Raw genomic sequence first — 18,603 nt, 5'->3', positions numbered from 1 at the left:
TAGCTCAGATAGCCCATTGCCCTAAGGAACCTTGGAGAGAGCCCTTCCCACTAAATAATCATTTCATGCCTCACCACTTGCTGTCCTCAATTTTGACCAAAAAACAAAACAATAAAGGAGATGTCTTTACTTTAAAAAGTCGTATTAGCCTGATGTAAAGGCACTACTGTTCCTTCATTTTTCATAACAAGTCTTCTCTTCCCTAGGGCTTTCAATGCACACTTTTCATGGAAACTTCTTTGTCCGTTCCACTGATTTGCTGTCCCTTGCCAACATCAATCCTGATGCTGGATTTGCAGTACAGCTGTCTATTGAGGAAAGCTTGGCAGACACTTCCTTAGTGTGCTTTCAGACAGCCCTGCTGTATACATCTAGCAAAGGTACTGGTAGCTGAAGTGAACTTGTAGCTGTAGTTCTTCCCTCTCACATGTTAACTCATTTTCAAACTGTTAAATTATGCCCTTCTGCACTGGTAGAAGACTTGTATTCCCAGGGTCATCTGTCTCTGGAGAACAACTCATGTCAAATCCTTCTGTACCATGCTTAGCATGATTTCTTACCTCAGAAATAAACAATTCTGTGTAGCATGAAAAGCCTACATTTGTTACTGGACTAAGTTTTTTTGATTTCTTACTGTGCTGAATATAATGTAGGATGAATGATGTTAGAATAAAATCTAGGACACGCAGTAGTAGTGATAGTCTGGCCTGATTTGGAGAGGGTTGAATTTTCTTTAAATTTTAATTTAATCAAATTTAATTTTAATTAAATAATGGAAGCAGATGTAAAACTTTATTTTTACATTTCAAATTTCTGTTGATTCCATGAGAACAATAATTCACTTTGACCTTTTGCTCTATTTTTTTTCTTGAGCAAATTTATTTTGCAATGACTTGAACTTGTCACTTCCTGTAGGCGAGCGGAGAATTCGGGTGCACACGCTCTGTTTGCCAGTGGTGAACTCCCTGGCCGATGTGTATGCGGGAGCAGACGTGCAGGCTGCCATCTGCCTGCTGGCCAACATGGGTGAGTGAAAAAGTGAAGGAACTGGTAAAATACTAGTTATTTGCCAAAAAATGGAGGCCTGGGCTTCCCTACACACCCTGAAATCCCTTTTTTCCCCCCTAGGAATTATAAGTGCTTTACATTTTAACTCATAGTGTACGAACTGAACTTGTAATATATGTTCTTAAAATTCTTTAGAAATATTTGGGGGCGATTCATAATCACTAAAAATTAGTCCTCCAGTATCCTTCAACTGCAGCCAGCTTGGCGGCGTATAGCAGATGAAATTTGGGGTCTTGGTGTTGAAAGAAGCTAGGAAGTCTATTTTAGGTATATTCTAAGGGTCACATGACTTTACTGATTTTTGCCTGTTCCCCACAGCTAACTTATAGGTAGGCTTTAGAGTCCTTGGTTTTGCTGCAACAGTCCATAGCAAGTCTAAGTTTCAGCCTTTACTTTTCTTCATTTCTTAACTCTACCTATGAATGAGGTCACCTGGTATTCATTCTTCTCCTTCTGATTTATCTTTCTTAACTTGATTCAAGTTCCATCAAAGATGAGACTAAGGAGATTATTACATCATTTCTTAAAGCTGATAAGTATCCCGTTGTGTGTATAGACTATATACATAAATATACACATGTGTGTGTGTATATATATGTATATATATATGCACATATATATATGGGTTTTTTTTTTTTTAAGTATTTATTATGAGAATGAGAGAAAAGCAACACTGACCAGAGCATTGCTCAGCTGGCATATGGTGATGCTGGGATCAAATCTGGGCCCTCAGACAAGCAGAGTAGTGCTCTACAAGACAGAGCTATTTTGCTAGCCCATGCACAGCTTTCTTAACCATTCCTCTGTTGTTGGTCTTGGGGTTTTTTTCAAATTAGGTGTGTTACAGGTAGTGCTGCTATCAACATAGGTATACATAGATCTCTGAATAGGTGTTTTTGTGTTCTTTGCATAAATCTCTAAGAGATAGATCCATTTCTCATCTTCTGCAGAGTCTCCAGATTATTCTCCACAGGTGCTGAGCCAGTGGATTCCCACCAACAATATAGAAAGGGCTCCTTTATCTTCCCCAGCATTGGTTGTTCCTCTCCTTTTTTAACGCATGCCACTTATACAAGTGTGAGGTGGTTATCGTTGTTGTCTTGACTTGCATTTCACTAATCATCAGTGACATGTCTGTTGGTCAGAGCAAATGCCTTTAAATGTCTTTTTCTTGCCTCTACATGGAATTTTGGCTGGTTTTGGAAGTAGAACATGTAGTTTCCCTTTGAAAACATTCTTTGGGATCTAATAATTGGCTGCCTTCTCACTGTTTGCTTTATAGCTGTGGATCGCTCCATTTCCTCCAGTCTGTCAGACGCACGAGACGCCTTGGTGAACGCGGTGGTGGACTCACTGTCTGCCTACGGCTCCACAGTACCACATTTGCAGCACTCAGGCCTGATGGCTCCCACCTCCCTCAGGCTGTTTCCTCTCTATGTGTTGGCCCTGCTCAAACAGGTAACAACTCTGACACCACTACAGAATTCCCATCTGTAGGTGAAGAAATGAAGTCTGGGACTTCTGGGATTACTGTTATTCTGAGCACTATGTATTTTAGCAATAGAAGAGCTTAGAAAAATAGGAAAAGGGCAGGGGTAGATAGCATAATGGTTATGCTAAGAGACTCTCGTGCCTGAGGCTCCTAAATCCCAGGTTCAATTCCCTGCACCACCATAAACCAGAGCTGAGCAGTGATCTGGTAAAAAACAAAACAAAACAAAATCTTTATTTAAAGGGCAGGGGTAGATAGCATAGTGGTTATGTAAAGAGACTGTCATGCCTGAAGCTCCAAAGTCCCAGGTTCAATCCCCTGCACCACCATAAGCCGGAGCTGAGCAGTGCTCTGGTGTTTCTGTCTTTCTGTCTCTACATCTCTTTAAAATACTTAAAAAAAAAAAAAAGGAGAAGAGAGTGGAAAGTGAAGGTGTATACGCACATGGCGCGCTCGGGAAGCCACACTCACCCTCTAATACATGGAGGTGACTTGGACTAACGAGGGGTCTACAGCCCTTTCTGAACATGCTTCTGGAGAGAAACTGTAAGGAAATGACTCCCAGCAACTTCCCACATCTCAGGCACTGCAGCAGGTGTGATGCGCATACCATCTTACTTAGCCCTAAGCAGCCTAGGGAGGAATTGGTCTCCTGGTTTCCCTTAGGGTGACAGTGTAACTTTGCCAGACAAGCTAAATGACTTGAGCACATCTGTGCCTGCTAAACGTCAAGAGTTGAGATTTGTGTCCAGGGCTGTGTGGTCTGAAGGATACACTTTTTCCATATTGATGGTGCTATAGGTTCGCCCCAACACATGTCCACTTGGTCTTTTACTTGAAATTGTTTGTGTTTTCCCATGTAGAAAGCATTTAGAACCGGAACAAGCACACGTCTGGATGACCGTGTATATGCTATGTGTCAGATAAAGTGCCAGCCACTTGTTCACCTGATGAAGATGATTCATCCCAACTTATACAGAATAGACAGACTGACAGACGAGGTATGTTTCCTTCTAGTGCAATATAATACATGAAGACCATGAGCGTGTGAATACATCTGAGTGTCTTTACAGCCCTGGTGTTAGTGAGTCATCAACAGTTTTTTTCTTGTTGACTTTAAAGTTTTGCAATTTTAAGTACAACTTAAAATTTCATGCAGGTTTTTAATTGATAGCTTAGAAAATTCTCCGGTATTCCATGAAGATCCCCAGTGACTGGAGCTTGCCGGCTATGAGTCACATTCCACCTCTCTCTTTCCAGGGCGCAGTACATGTTAACGACAGGGTCGTACCACAGCCGCCTCTTCAAAAGCTGTCTGCAGAGAAACTGACAAGGGAAGGAGCTCTGCTCATGGACTGCGGCTCTGTAAGCGCTCTCTACTGACAGAGCTTCCCTCTGTCCCAGCCCAGCCACAAGGGAGAAATTCTTACAGGGCCCAGCTCTGATGTCACAGGTGGACTTAGGGCTGAAAGGGAACATGTTGGTAACTGGTACAAGGGCCAATTGATTTTTAGACTTTTTCCTATTCAAACACTTTATCTTTTTTATTTTATTTTCATTGCTAATAGGGTTATCACTAGGGCTTGATGCCTGCAAGATAAATCCACCACTCCTGATAACCATTCCCCCCCCCCCTTTTTTTAAATAGAGACAATGAGGAATTGAGAGGGAAGGGGCTAGATAGAGAGAAAGGGAGAAAAAGAGACATATGCAGCTGGAAGAGGGGTGGGCTTGAACTCAGGTCCTTGTTTGCTTAACCAGGTGGGCCACTGTCAGGTCCGTCAGACACTATTTTATCCTAGATTAATAAGCATAGATTATCATCGTGTATTGTTTACTGCCAGGTAAATTCCCATCTTCAAGGAATTTATCATTTAGAATCATAAAATTCAAAGGGACCTCAAGGGTTCATCTGGTTTGACTGGCATCGACTACTGGTGCATCAGAAATGATGTTGATGGTTCAGAGTTGAAGAGGAGTTGATGGGCAACAGTTTAGGGTGGTAGTATTCAGGATGGTGTCATCAATGAACCCTCGTGAGCTAGAGAAGGACTCAGACACAGAGAGGATGAGAGGAGTGTTGGGGGAAAGACAGTCCTGAACACAGTGGGTGAGAAATAGAGAGGCACTCTCCTGGTGAAAGTGTGGCATTCCTCTGAGGGGAAGATGAATTTTATGGGAAGCCTCAGTATTCAAGCAAAGAAGATATAAACTACTGCAGGTTCCAAGGCACAAGTTGCAGTCATGCTTTAATATTTATTCTTACTCCATTTCAGATAGTATACTTTTAGGCTTGGTAATTTTGAGAAAATTGGCATTATTGGTGTTCTAATTTTTTTTTTTTTTATCTGTTTTCAGGTCTTTTACATTTGGATTGGAAAAGGCTGTGATAATAACTTCATAGAGGATGTGCTCGGGTTTCCTGACTTTGCATCAATACCACAGAAAATGGTCAGTGAGTCATATATACCTTGAGCTTTTTGCATGCTTGTTTTAATTGGGACAAAGTTAGTGTAATAGTCACCATTCTAAAATTCACAGTTTCTTAGTTTTTAGTATAACTGTCAAAAGTATCTCCTTTCAGAGGTGACATTTCCTTCACCCCCAGAGGAAGCCTGTATTTCCCACTTCTTCCTACCTTCCCTGTCACCCACTCAGTGGTTAGCTTTCTGTCTCTGAATTTGCTCTAGACTTTTCATATACATGGAATCACATAGCATATGACCTCTAGTTGTTTGGATTCTCTGACTTTTTAAGGTTCCCCCGTGTTGGTCCTTTCTGTGAACAATACATTTTATTTACCCAATTAATCCATTCCTGGCCATTGGGTTATTTCCCCTTTGGGGATATTCTGAATACTGACATCATGAAAAATTCATATACAAATGTAAATGTACTTGTAGTTTTTGTTTTTTTTGTTTTTTCCACTAAGGTTGTATTGCTGGGGCTCGGTGCCTGCATGATGCAGTCAGTGCTGCTTCTAGCAGCTCTTCCTCCACCCCACCCCACCCCCCTTTTTTTAATAGAGACTGAGAGAAATTGATGAGGGAGAATTAGTGAGAAAGAGACACATGCTTTGCTGCTCATGCAGCTTCCTCCCAGTTGATAGGGACTGGAGTTGAATCCAGTGTACTGTCGTGTGTGCGTTACCACTCAGCCCTGCAGCTCTCTCTGATACAGAGAGTAGAATTGCAGGAACTTTTGTTAAACTTGGATCTCTGACAATAGTCAGGCTGTTTGCAACAACTTGAATTTTCTCGTTTAATTTATGGATAGCAAACATCTTTTTCAGGAAGTCTGTATTGTAAAACCTCATTTTGAAGATACAGTTATTTAAGCACTGTTTATTGGCACAGTAAACATATAGTAGAACAGAGCTAAATCAAAAATGGATCTACTTTCTGAAACTAGAATATGATAAAAATTGTATTTTAGGGTAAGGAAGCATGGGACTTCCATGCCTGAGACCCTAGGTTCAGTCCCTAGCACTACCATGGTACAGAACTGAGCAACAACAGTCCACTCTCTCAGTTCCACCCCCAACACATACACACATAAAAAATAAATGCATCTTTATATAAAAGATGGCATTTCAGATCACCGTGAAAAAGTGGAATGCTCGAAACAGACTGGATTAAAACATAAGGCCTTTGAAGTCAGTGATGAGAAAGACTAATAAATCTATGGTCTTGAAAATATTTATCTGGGGGCTCGGGTGGTAGCACAGCAGGTTAAGCACACATGGAGACATGGAGTGAAGTACAAGGACTGGCTCCAGGATTCCAGTTTGATCCCCCGGCTCACCACCTGCGTGGGGATGGGAGGTCACTTCACGAGCGGTAAAGCAGGTGCAGGTGTCTTTCTTTTTTATTTATTTATTTATTTGTTTATTTATTTATTACCTTTTGTTGCCCTTGTTGTTTTATTATTGTTGCTGTTGATGGCATTGTTGTTGGATAGGACAGAGAGAAATAGAGAGAGGAGGGGAAGATGGGGAAAGACAGACACCTGCAGACCTGCTTCACCGCCTGTGAAGCGACTCCCCTGCAGATGGGGAGTCGGGGGCTAGAACTGGGATTCTTACACCGGTCCTTGTGCTTTGCACCACCTGCACTTAACCTGCTGCGCTACCACCCAACTCCTCGGTGTCTGTCTTTCTCTCCCCCTCTCTGTCTTCCCCTCCTCTCTCTATTTCTCTCTGTGTCTATCCAGGAACTATGGATTTGTAGTGTAGGCACTGAGCCCAGCAATAACCCTAATGGCAAAACAACAACAGAAATTAAATCTAGATTATAGTGTACAATTGTTAAGTGGATCTCCTTCATCTTTATTTGAAGTGTTTCCTTTAGAAGAAATGTTAAAGTTCAACATACCTGTCAGTCGTGACAGAAAGTGATCTCTGTTTTATTGACTTATTCAAAAAGTGGATTATATTCAAGTAAAAAGTCAGTGACATACCAATCCTTGTGTTTGTTTTACTGGCTTAATGCAGGAAATTATATAAATGGATTTATCAGCAATTTAAATTTAATTTGCCATGGTCCAGGAGGTGGCACAGTGGATGAAGCATGGGACTCTCAAGCATGAGGTCCTGGGTTCAGTCCCCAGCAGCACATGTACCAGAGTGATGTCTGGTTCTTTCTCTCTCTCTCCTCCTATCTTTCTATTTAATAAATAAAAAAGATATTTTTAAAAAATTTAACATGGGAGTCGGCGGTAGTGCAGCAGGTTAAGCACATGTGACGCTAAGCGCAAGGACCGCCGTAAGGATCCCAGCTGGAGCCCCCGGCTCCCCACCTACAGGGGATTTGCTTCACAGGTGGTGAAGCAGGTCTGCAGGTGTCTATCTTTCTCTCCTCCTCTCTGTTTTCCCCTCCTCTCTCCATTTCTCTCTGTCCTATCCAATAATGACATCAGTAACAACAACAATAACTACAACAATAAAACAACAAGAGCAACAAAAGGGAAAATAAATATTTTAAAAACTTAAAAAAAATGTTTAATTTGCCCATGGCTGGTTAGTGGTAGTGAGAATCATGATTTAGTTCTAACATTGTGGAAGTCAGAAAGCAAGGGATAATTTCCTGCCTGTTTCTTTCACCAGTCACATCTTCCAGAACTAGGTACGCTGTCATCAGAAAGAGCCAGGTCCTTTATCACTTGGCTTAAAGAAAACCGACCGCTAAGCCCGATTCTTCATGTGGTAAAGTAAGTACTTCTGTAACTAAGTTATGAAATTGTCTTATCCTTTGTAATCTGTGAAATTGACTACCTCAATAACTGATTTTCAATACTATTGTGAAAACAGATTCAAGTGCTAGAATTTTGTTACTTCAATTTCCCAAAATCCCCCATTATTAGTACTTATTGGGTAGTCAGAAAAAGCCTTTTTTTTTCTTTCTGTTTTTCTATACAAAAACACATTGTGACTTTTCTGTAACTCAGTAGTTGAAATGTCTAATTTATGGACCAGAGAAATAGGGGACCTGCATTACCATGTGAGACCCAGGCTTGTGCCCCAGCACCACATAGAGGTGCTCTGGCACTGAAGGAAGCTTCATTGGTGTCACCCTACCCATCCCTCCACCCCCAACTGAAAAAAAAGGTGTGTAGAGTTCTGGTCCCACCAAAAAGAAAAAAAAAGTCTTAGTCACACTTTTTATAATAATTTTTTTTTAATTTTTTACCCTTTTTTTTAATCCTTTTTTATTATTGTTGTAGTTATTATTGATGTTGTAGTTGTTAGACAGGACAGAGAGAAATGGAGAGAGGAGGGGAAAACCGAGAGGGGGAGAGAAAGACAGACACCTGCAGACCTGCTTCACCACCTGTGAAGCGACTCCCCTGCAGGTAGGGAGCCGGGGGCTCGAACCAGGATACTTACACCGGTCCTCGCACTTTGCACCACATGCGCTTAACCCACTGCACTACCGCCCGACTCCTTATAATAAATATTTTTAGGTAAATACCTTTTTCTCTTTTTCAGAGATGAGAGCCCTGCCAAAATGGAATTTTTCCAGCATCTGATTGAGGATCGTACAGAAGCCGCACTTTCTTACTATGAATTTTTGCTTCACATTCACCAGCAGATTTGTAAGTGAAATGGAATATAAAAATATATATATATGAATACGAAGAAAAAGACACCCCACCCCCACTCCACCCCCAGCCATGATAAAAAATATTCTCTGTCAGAGAAGCACACGGGACATTCCAAACCAAGGCTTTTGTTACAAGACACTGTACTGCATAGCGCCCTGTCTGATGCTTCGGCCAAAGGCACAGAAGAGGAGGCCTGCCTGGACAGACATCCTTCAGCCTGAATGAACGGTAGTGGCGACGCCCTCCCCCGGTGTGCTTTCCACACAGCTGCAGTAGCACGGCGCTGCTGTGCTCTCTCCATACCAGCCACAGATCTCTCTAGCTGTGTGGAAGGGTATGTCATGATGTCAAGTGAGGTGATTTTTTTTTCTTTCTTACAACTGGTAATATCTCTGGACTTGTACTCTGACAAGAGATGCCATAAAGCAGTGGCACCACGTTATTTGTTTATTTGAACTACTTTTTAACAAGGAATGATTCGTATTCATTAAATGAAGTCAATACAATATTTTCCCTGTAAATCAATAGAATTTCAGTACATGAACAATAGAACATATATATATCTACATATATATATATAATGTACATAAGTGTTACATTTGTAAAGAAAATGTAAAAATGTAACTACAGAATATGAATTGCTTAAACTGTGATGCATTGTTGGATGACAGTTCTTTTTGTCACAGAGAATGAGGTTGACTAACAGGTATTATGAATTGAGTCCACAAAAGAAACACAAAACCCTTTGTAATTCTATCAAATCTTTTATGTGGATTTATTTATGATCAGCCTACTAATTAAAAATATTTTGCTTGACGATATGGTTTAGTGATGTTTTTTGGGGCGGCCTGGGTAGGGAGTTTGGTGACTTACTTTCCTCCCCCATGTATGCTATAGTGAACGTACTACCTGGACAAATACAGTGGCACTTCATTCAGGTAGTAATATCGGTGATTCAGAAAGCTTCCGTTAGTGATCATTGCCAGGTATTTATTCAGTTGTAGTCTAAAAACAAGTGCTACTTTGAAATTTTATGTAATTATTGCCTAGCTGTATTTTTATTTGTTTATTATTTACCCATCTGTCCCTGGTAGCCATTTTATTTCCTTTTTTCTTCCTCTTCCTCCTCTTCCTCTTCTTCTTCATCTTCTTCTTTCCCTTTCTTTGATAGAGGGTGAGAGATGGAGTGGTAGGGAAAAAGAAAGACAGAAAGAAAGACACCTGCAGTTCTCCACTACACACGAAGCTTCCCTCCTGCAGGTGAGGATTTCTTTCTCTTTTAATTAGGCTTTTTGTTTCTTTTTCTGTTCATTTATAGCAAGACATTTTTCTTAATATGTATGACTATCCATTTAACTGACTTTAAGGTCACTATCTTAAATTTTGAATTATTCTAAGAAAAAAACTCTGATTAAAAAGTTAGTGGGATGGAGTTCTATGTTGTCTACAATGAACTTCTCGGTAATAGACTTCAGGTGTGGTATGGGATTGTTTTTTTTTTTAAGTAGGTTTATGTGCTCGGTGATTGCTTTTTTTTTTTTTAATATTTATTTTATTCCCTTTTGTTGCCCTTGTTTTGTTGTTGTAGTTATTATTGTTGTTGTCGTTGTCGGATAGGACAGAGAGAAATGGAGAGAGGAGGGGAAGACAGAGAGGAGGAGAGAAAGATAGACACCTGCAGACCTGCTTCACCGCCTGGGAAGCGACTCCCCTGCAGGTGGGAAGCCGGGGTTCGAACCGGGATCCTTATGCCGGTCCTTGTGCTTTGCGCCACCTGCACTTAACCCGCTGCGCTACAGCCCGACTCCCTCTTTTTCTTTTCTTTCTTTTTTTCTTTAATTAAAAAAAAAATGCAGTCTTCATACTGTTCAATGGAACTGAGAGGTTAAATAACTTACCCTAAATGACATCACTAATTTGTAACAGAGATAATAGTAAAACCAAATGTTCTTCCCACCCTCTGCCCATCTCCCCAGGACCGTGCATGCCTGTCTTATCATTCTAAATCCAGTAGAAGCTGTCTCGCTGAACATTAGGAACACTGCAGTACCTTAACTAGCTATAATCTCTCATTATTTCATGAGAATGAGATAGAGAACCAGGGCATCACTCTGCCATATGCAGTGCCAGGAATCAAACCCGGGATCTCACACATATAAGTCCTGTGTGAACTTTAAATGAGGATCTGCAGGAATGCCCTGGGACTGGTGGTTAGGACTCAGAGGATTTGGGATCAGTAAGGAAGGCAAATAGAATAGACTTAATGAATACATGTGAGGAGGAGGGTCACCAGTGGGGGTGCTGGGACGGGAATAAGGTCAAACCCCTTTGAAAGGCTGAGAGAACAGTATCAATTGGAACATAGGCATGAGAGGTAGATCTTGAAGATAGGCAGTCTGTCCCTATTGCCCCCTCACAGGACACACGCTCACAGGAGTTTGTTTTACTCAAACTGGCATTAAAGCTCCTGGTGTTAGTGGTGGGGATGGGCAGAGCATGTCCTCAGAGACAGCTTACTAGATTCCTCCTCACAACTGGGTTGGTGAGAGAGACTCATTAGAACTGTCTAACAGGAATATACACTTTAGTTTACAGGAATGTTTACATACTACCACTTCCTTAAACATTAGGGTGTTTTATGTCATACCCCCCCCTTCCCCTCCGTTAATAGAGCAAGCAAAGCACTGCTCTGTCTTTTTTTTTTTTAAGAAAGGATTAATTAACAAAACCATAGGGTAGGAGGGGTATAATTTCACACAATTCCCACCACCCAATCTCCATTTCCCACCCCCTCCCCTGATAGCTTTCCCATTCTCTATACCTCTGGGAGCATGGACCCAGGGTCATTGTGGGTTGCAGAAGGTAGGTCTGGCTTCTGTAAATGCTTCCCCGCTGAACATGGGCGTTGACTGGTCGGTCCATACTCCCAGTCTGCCTCTCTCTTTCCCTAGTAGGGTGGGTCTCTGGGGAAGTGGAGCTCCAGGACACATTGGTGGGGTCTTCAGTCCAGGGAAGGCTGGCTGGCATCCTGATGACATCTGGAACCTGGTGACTGAAAAGAGAGTTAACATACGAAGCCAAACAAATTGTTGAGAAATCATGGACCCAAAGGTTGGAATAGTGGAGAGGAAGTGTTAGGAGGGTACTCATTGCAAACTCTAGTGTACTTCTGCTTTCAGGTATATATTTTGCAGTAGTTTATGGATACGTGTGAACATAAGCTCTCTCTCACAGAAACTGGTGTATATCTAGGTTTTGGGATGCTCTGCCATTTTTTGTGAGAGCAGGGATGAGACAAGGGCCTCATGTTCAAGGTGTGCACTCTGTTACGAGGGCTCTTCTCTGCTCCCCACATCTGCTTTTAAGGAAGAGGTATATCAACAGACAGATAATCCTATGTTTTACTTGTACACATTGGCCAGATGTGGGCTGGAATCTACCTGAAAGCTGTTTGTATAAATCACGCTACAAAATCCTCCCAACAGGGCTGGCAGTGGCACACCTGGTTAAGTACACACATTACAAAGTGTGCAAGGACCAGGGTTCAAGCCCCCCAGGTCCCCCCTGCAGGGGGAAAGCTTCACAAGTGGTGAAGCAGGGCTGCAGGTGTCTGTCTCTCTTCCCCTCTACTTCCCCCTTCCTCTCAATTTCTGGCTATTACTATCCAATAAATCAAGATAATAAAATTTTTTTTTTAAAAAAACCCTCCAGGCAACCTAGTCATAGTAACTTTGAAAGTGACTAAAATTATTCTTCAAGTCAAAAATGCCGATGAAAAGTAACAAAGCTGAAAATAACCTTGCAGGCACCATGCGGATGGGATCACTAATGACTCAAAGAAGACAGTGTCTAAGAGAAAGAACACTGAGGCTTTGGCATAAGAAACAGACATGAATAGCAGAAGCGGTGAGTGATGAGCATAACGATTCCCTGTCTTTGTCTTCCAGTGCAGACCTAGAAGCCAGATCAGTCAGAAACCTGGGGTCTTTCTCCTGCCTCCTTGGAAGCCCTGTGAGGATGGCACCTGGACAGGGGAGGGTGTTGAGGCTCAGGGCACAATGACCCCCACCTTCTCAGGGGTCATGAGCTGATCCTGAAAGGAAAAGCCCTCACTGGAGTTACCACAAGAGAAGCTCTATGTACACTGTTAGAGATCACTCAAACTGAAAGTGTTCTGGGGGGGGGGGGGGGGGTCGGGCAGTGGCACACCCACTTAAATACACAAGCAAGGTCACTCTTCTGCTGTGGACAGTTACCAACACTGTGCTCTGCTGTCTGTTTCCCAGGAAGCTCGTCCTTGCAGGAAGCCCTCGTGATGGGTACTGCTCTCTTTGCTTTTCTGCTCCATGTCATTTTAGTTGGAAAGCCATTTGGATTGTGGTAGATCATTTCACTGCTTGGTAGTAACGGATATGTGTCTGTTTTTATGCTACACTTTTTCCCCAGTTTCCTATAACTTTTTTTTTTTTAATTAAAATTATTTTACTCAAGAAAATCTGCACCTTTACTTGACTTGTAGCACTTTAGCAAGGGAGTGGTTGGTAGATGGTCATTTCACCTGGGGAATCCAAGTCAGTGCATAACAAGGTAAGTGTTTAAATTTTTGTTTATTTATTTGGATAGAGACAGAAATCAAGAGAGAAGGAGTTAGAGAGCAAGACAGACACCTGCAGACCTGCAAGACAGACTGCTTGTGAAGTGTTCTCCCTGCATGTGGGGACAAGGGGCTTGAAGCTAGGAACTTGTGATTTGTAACATGTACTCAACCAGGTGTGCCAGTGTCCAGCCCCCCAAGTTTTTTAAGTGAACAGACTGGAGCTGGGTGGTGATGCACCTGGTTGAGCGCACATGTTTCAGTGCACAAGGACCCAGGTTCAAGTCCCCAGTCCCCATCTGTAGGGAAAGATCTTTGCAGTTGGTGAAGCAGTGCTGCAAGTATTTCTCTTTCTGTCTCTCTCTTTACCTCCCCCTCCTCTCGATTTCTGGCTGTCTGTATTCAATAAATAAAGATTTTTAAAAATTAAAAATATAGTGAGCAGGCTGACCTCATGGTGTTAAAACCAACTGTTTAAGCCTATTCTTATATTTAGAAATCAATGATAAGCAGCTTCTGAACGTTACTCTCAATTCTTAATTATATGGGGCAGGGGGCTGTATCTGGGGTTTTTTTTTTACACTTGTCCTTGAGGTCCCATTCTAGACAGTCATATAACAGAGACACTTGACTGAATGAAGCAGAGTGACTGGAAAATTCATTAGCCTTTTCTCTAGTAGTCATTTCCCAGAGACACTTGAGAAAACTAGAAAGCCCTGTCTCATCTGAATGAATGACTTCCTTTTGTATTTGTTTCAGTTTCTCTCAACTCCTGCCCCTTCAGGACTTACATCTCATGAATCACATAGTTAATAGGAAATAGCTGTCGTATGCACTTCCTATTGAAGTCTGATAGATTTTTACTAGAATGCATAGACTGTCTGCTAATAATTGTCCAAAACTGGTGAGTAGTTATTTGTAGAGTTGAGGATCAAGGGAGAAATGGAGGAGTGTCCCCATTATGTCTCTGTGACTTGCCCCTCAGGCCTAAAGGCACGGGTGGAGACAAGAGAGCAGTTTCTGAATAAATTGCCATCGTCCCCCCCCCCCCCCCCATAGTTTAGATGTGTGAGGACTAATGGTAATTTAGGATTTGGCCAGGGTCGTTTAGATCTATCTGTACTGACCATTCTTTTATATGACTGGGTTCCATTTCTACTATGTAGAATATATATTGTTTACTTTTTTTTTTTTTTGGTTTGTTTTTTTATTCCCTTTTTTGTTGTTGTTGTTGTTGCCCTTGCTGTTTTATTATTGTAGCTATTGATGTCGTTGTTGGATAGGACAGAGAGAAATGGAGAGAGGAGGGGGAGACAGAGAGGGGGAGAGAAAGATAGACACCTGCAGACCTGCTTCACCGCTTGTGAAGCGACTCCCCTGCAGGTGGGAAGCTGGGAGCTCAAACCGGGATTCTTATGCCGGTCCTTGCGCTTTGCGCCACCTGTGCTTAACCTACTGTACCTGACTCCCTGTCTAACCTAACCGCCTGACTCCTTGTCTGTTTTAAAGAAGATTTAGAGCTGGCAAAATAGCTCACCTGGGTAATCTACACTGCTTTCCCACATTCACAACCCATGTTTGAGCCCAGTCTACCCCTTCCCTAACCCAACCCATCTCCTGCCTTTCTCTTTAAAAAAAAAAAAAAAAAGATCTGGTGGTGGTGCACTTGATTAAGCGCACACATTACAGTGAACAAGGACTAAGGTTCAAGTTGCTGTGTCCCCAAGTACAGGGGGAAAGCTTCACGAGACCTGAAGCAGGGCTACAGGTCTCTCTTCTCCTATTCTGCTCTTAATTTTTCTGTCTCTATCCAGTAACAAATAAGTAAAAATACAATTTTAAAAAATTTTAAGGAGATTTATTTACTTATTGAAAGAGGTCAGAGAGCACGTCCCAGCTCCCCATATGTGCACAAGCCACCTTCCTATCCCCTATTTTTCTGGTTGGTCTAAAGTTTGCTTTTGCAGTCTAGTGTTTTGTTTTTTTTTTCCCCTCAGTTGTAATTATCAGCATTATATTAACCTTGTTGAGTTAAACACTTCATCTGTTCTGATGCCTGGGATCCAATGATAAAATTGATACTTACCCTCACCAAATTTCGGTGAGGGTAAGTATCCTCACATCTTGGAGTCTGGGTTGAACTGGCCCGTTAAGCCTTCTGGGCTTGAGATATTTTTCCACATTAGTCATTGATCAGGGTTTCATCCAACAGCTATTAATCTGTTTAGGCTCATTTTTAAAGCCAGGATTAGTTTTTAGAGTTTTCACTCACTCGACAAAATGCTTATGGGGAGTTAGTTTTGTTTCTTTTTTTTTGTTTTACATAATTTTAGCATCTCGGTATTTTGGCACAGTACCTGCATGGCAGCCACTTTTTTTCCCTTTGCCATATAAATAATTTATTTACTTACAGTGGGTGAGAACAGAGAAGGGCACCCGCAGTGCTGCCTCAGTGCTGGTGAAGATCCCCCCCCTTAGGTGAGGAGCCGGGGCTTAAACCTGGGTCCTTGTGTGTGGTAATCAGGTGAACCAACACACAGCATGCCTCACCCAGTTTTTTCCTTCATTTTTTATTTTTTTTACGATTTTTAAATTTTATTTATTTTATCTATTGGTTAGAGGCAGCCAGAAATTGAGAGGGGAGGAGAGACAGAGAGGGAGAGAGATACCTGCAGCTTCACTTCACCACTCGTAAAGCCTTCCCCCTGCAGCTGGGGATCAGGCGCTTAAACCTGGTCCTTGCGCATTGTAACGTGCACTCAACCAGGTGCGTGAGTCACCACCCAGCCCCCTGGACATTCTTGTTTTCTGTTGGCCTGTCTTGGTGTCTTTAAAAATAAGTAACTTGCTTTTACTCTATTTGGGGGGGGGGGGTGTTTGAGAAGAATTGTCAAGAAAGTTGGATTGTTGGTTTTTTTTTTCTGCTTTTAGCTTTTATCATTTCCTTCCCATTACTTCCTCTTAGTTTATTTTTGCTGCTGATTTTTGGATTGTGAGCTTAGTTTATTTTCAGATTTTGTTTCATAATAAATTCATTCAAAATCATACGTTTGCCTGAGTAGTGGTTTTTAGTATTTAGTGCTTTCATTACAATTCAGTTTTAAAAGAGTGAATAGCTTAGTGTTGGTATCATATGGTGCTGGCTTTCAACCCAAGGCACATTTTAGACTATCTTCTAGGCCATTCTCCTTACGAACTGTTGCTCTCTGTACCAGCCACATACTTCTAGCAGCTGGGGGCTCGGCAGACTGCTGTGGGGGAGTCTGTGGACACTGCAGGTAGAGCAGGCTGGGGGTGGGGGAAGACAGGACATGGACACAACTATCATGTGCGGTGGCTAGTTCATGCCTGCTCCACAAAGCACAGCCTTTTCACATACAATGCTCTCATCCTGTTACTGAAAGCCTTAGAGCTTTATTGAGGATTATTGACATATTATTACATGTCATCCGTCTTACTCGTCTTAAGTGTACTGTCAGACTAGATGTAGCAGACTACTTGCAGAATGAAGCACCAGCCAGCAAAATCCAGCTGAGCACATTTCCATAATCCCCAGATTCTTCCAATTCCCCTTTTCACTCCGGCAATCACAAGCCTACTTTCATCTCCATAGAGTCATCTTTTTCCGGGCATCTGATGAAAATGTCGGCATGCCAGTGGTGTTAAAGGCCCATCAGTACTGCCTGAGATCTCCATCCTTGCTTTCCGATCTTACCAAAGCACTACCCATCTGCATATTGTTAACCTCCCTTATCTGCAGTCACAGTTCCCAGGCTTTGTTGCAGTCACATCTGTGGTGGCGTTTTGTTTTTTTTTAATGTTGTTCTTGTATTATTGTCTTCCTTCCATTAGCACGCATTCATTTATTCATTGTTGATTGAGCCTCTTAACTTCAGAGTCTAGCAGATGCTGTGCTAAGCACTTACCCTGACACAAAGATTAATAAAAACCAAGCACCTGCCCCAACACTTACAACCCGACTGAGAGTCAGGTGTGAGTACAAATAAATAGACTAAGTGCTGCAGATGGGCCCAGGGCAATTTGGATTAATAATCACACTTACTAAAGATTGATGCACCAACAAGTTGATTTAGCTTGAGTTTCTGAACTTTTCACCTGCCATGTTAGTCGTGCTTTTGCAAAGCATGTGTGTGAGTGATAGAGTTGGAGATACTTGGCTTGGGTTTAGCAGGGTATTTTATGTGGTTTCTAGTCACCCCGTGTGGTATTAGTGATTGTGGGCTATGCCCAAGTAGAAATGATTTCCAAGAACATTCTCGTCTCTAGTCCCGGACCAACTACCCTGGTGTGGTGAGAATCCAAAGTGCAGGTTGAACAGGAGGTGTCCTGCTACACCAAGTTACTGAAGTGTGCATGTAAAGGCTGGTCAAAGGAAATGTTTAACATAAATGGGCCCAGAAGCTAGTCTAGAATGTGCTTCCGACTACTACAGCTCAGACATGAAAAACAGTTGGTAGATATTAATTCCATTTGAATAGCAATGATAAGAATTGATAGGCTTGTACCAATGCTGAACTGTGATGCTAAGAGACACTTTTCTGAAGGATCCATAACAAACATGGCCGGGGAGGTGGCACAGTGGATAAAATAAAGGGTTCTCAAGCATGAGATCTTGAGTTCTGTGCCTAGTATTGCAGGCACCAAAGTGATGCTGGCCTCTCATTATTATTATTATCTTTATTTATTGCATAGAGATAGCCAGAAAGTGAGAGGGTAAGGGGAGATAGGGAGAAAGAAAGATACCTGCAGCACTGCTTTGCCACGTGCAAAGCTTTCCCCCTGCAGTGGGGACTGGGACTCAAACCTAGGTTCTTGCACATTGTAACGTGTGTTCAACCACGTGTGCCACCACCCAGCCCCCATCTGATTCTGTTTCTCTTTTCCCTTTTCAACATTATTTTTATATGGCAGACAAGTTGGTCATGCAAGAGAAAAGACAATCTTCCCTTACTATCCGCTCTCTAGAAACTATTATAGGGCCATCAAAGTAGCTCAGTTGGTAGTCGCTGATTTGCCATATACACATTCCAAGTTTGAGCTTGGCCCCCACCACACTGAAGCAATCTTCGGTGCTGAGGTGTCTTCCTCTCTCACTCTCTGCCTCTCTTCTCTAAAACAAAACAAAACAAAACAACAGAAAGCATTACAAAGAGCAATTCAGGAAAAGGAAACAAAAACCTGTCAGAGCAGAAAAGTATCACAGTGATGTTCAGGGACAGACTCTGCTCCAAAAATGACCATTTTCTCCTCATTCCACTTAATCTTCAAATCTAACACCTTTCTTTTTTCCGATAACTCTGATGAAGCATGATCAACAAGAGTACAT

The 18,603-nt window shown here is 42.0% G+C and overlaps 1 protein-coding gene across 10 annotated transcripts in view; it reads left to right on the top strand.

Annotated features, from left to right (window-relative positions):
* Nucleotides 1-9,478, top strand: part of SEC24B (SEC24 homolog B, COPII coat complex component) — a 67,552-nt gene extending 58,074 nt beyond the window's left edge. For 9 of the 10 annotated variants that reach the window (XM_060186276.1, XM_060186275.1, XM_060186277.1 and 6 more), the window contains 8 exons: nucleotides 207-380; nucleotides 916-1,026; nucleotides 2,351-2,526; nucleotides 3,424-3,561; nucleotides 3,821-3,925; nucleotides 4,919-5,011; nucleotides 7,665-7,768; nucleotides 8,547-9,478. In XM_060186276.1, the coding sequence (XP_060042259.1) occupies nucleotides 207-380; nucleotides 916-1,026; nucleotides 2,351-2,526; nucleotides 3,424-3,561; nucleotides 3,821-3,925; nucleotides 4,919-5,011; nucleotides 7,665-7,768; nucleotides 8,547-8,661 (1,016 nt within the window). In that variant the 3' untranslated portion in view covers nucleotides 8,662-9,478. The remainder of the gene's footprint in view (nucleotides 1-206; nucleotides 381-915; nucleotides 1,027-2,350; nucleotides 2,527-3,423; nucleotides 3,562-3,820; nucleotides 3,926-4,918; nucleotides 5,012-7,664; nucleotides 7,769-8,546) is intronic. The other variant, XM_060186274.1, reaches the window with a different exon arrangement.
* The last annotated feature ends 9,125 nt before the right edge of the window (nucleotides 9,479-18,603 follow it).

The sequence above is a fragment of the Erinaceus europaeus genome, chromosome 2 (assembly GCF_950295315.1).
Source record: "Erinaceus europaeus chromosome 2, mEriEur2.1, whole genome shotgun sequence".
Taxonomy (NCBI): domain Eukaryota; kingdom Metazoa; phylum Chordata; class Mammalia; order Eulipotyphla; family Erinaceidae; genus Erinaceus; species Erinaceus europaeus.
This window is presented reverse-complemented; position numbering and strand designations above follow the sequence as displayed.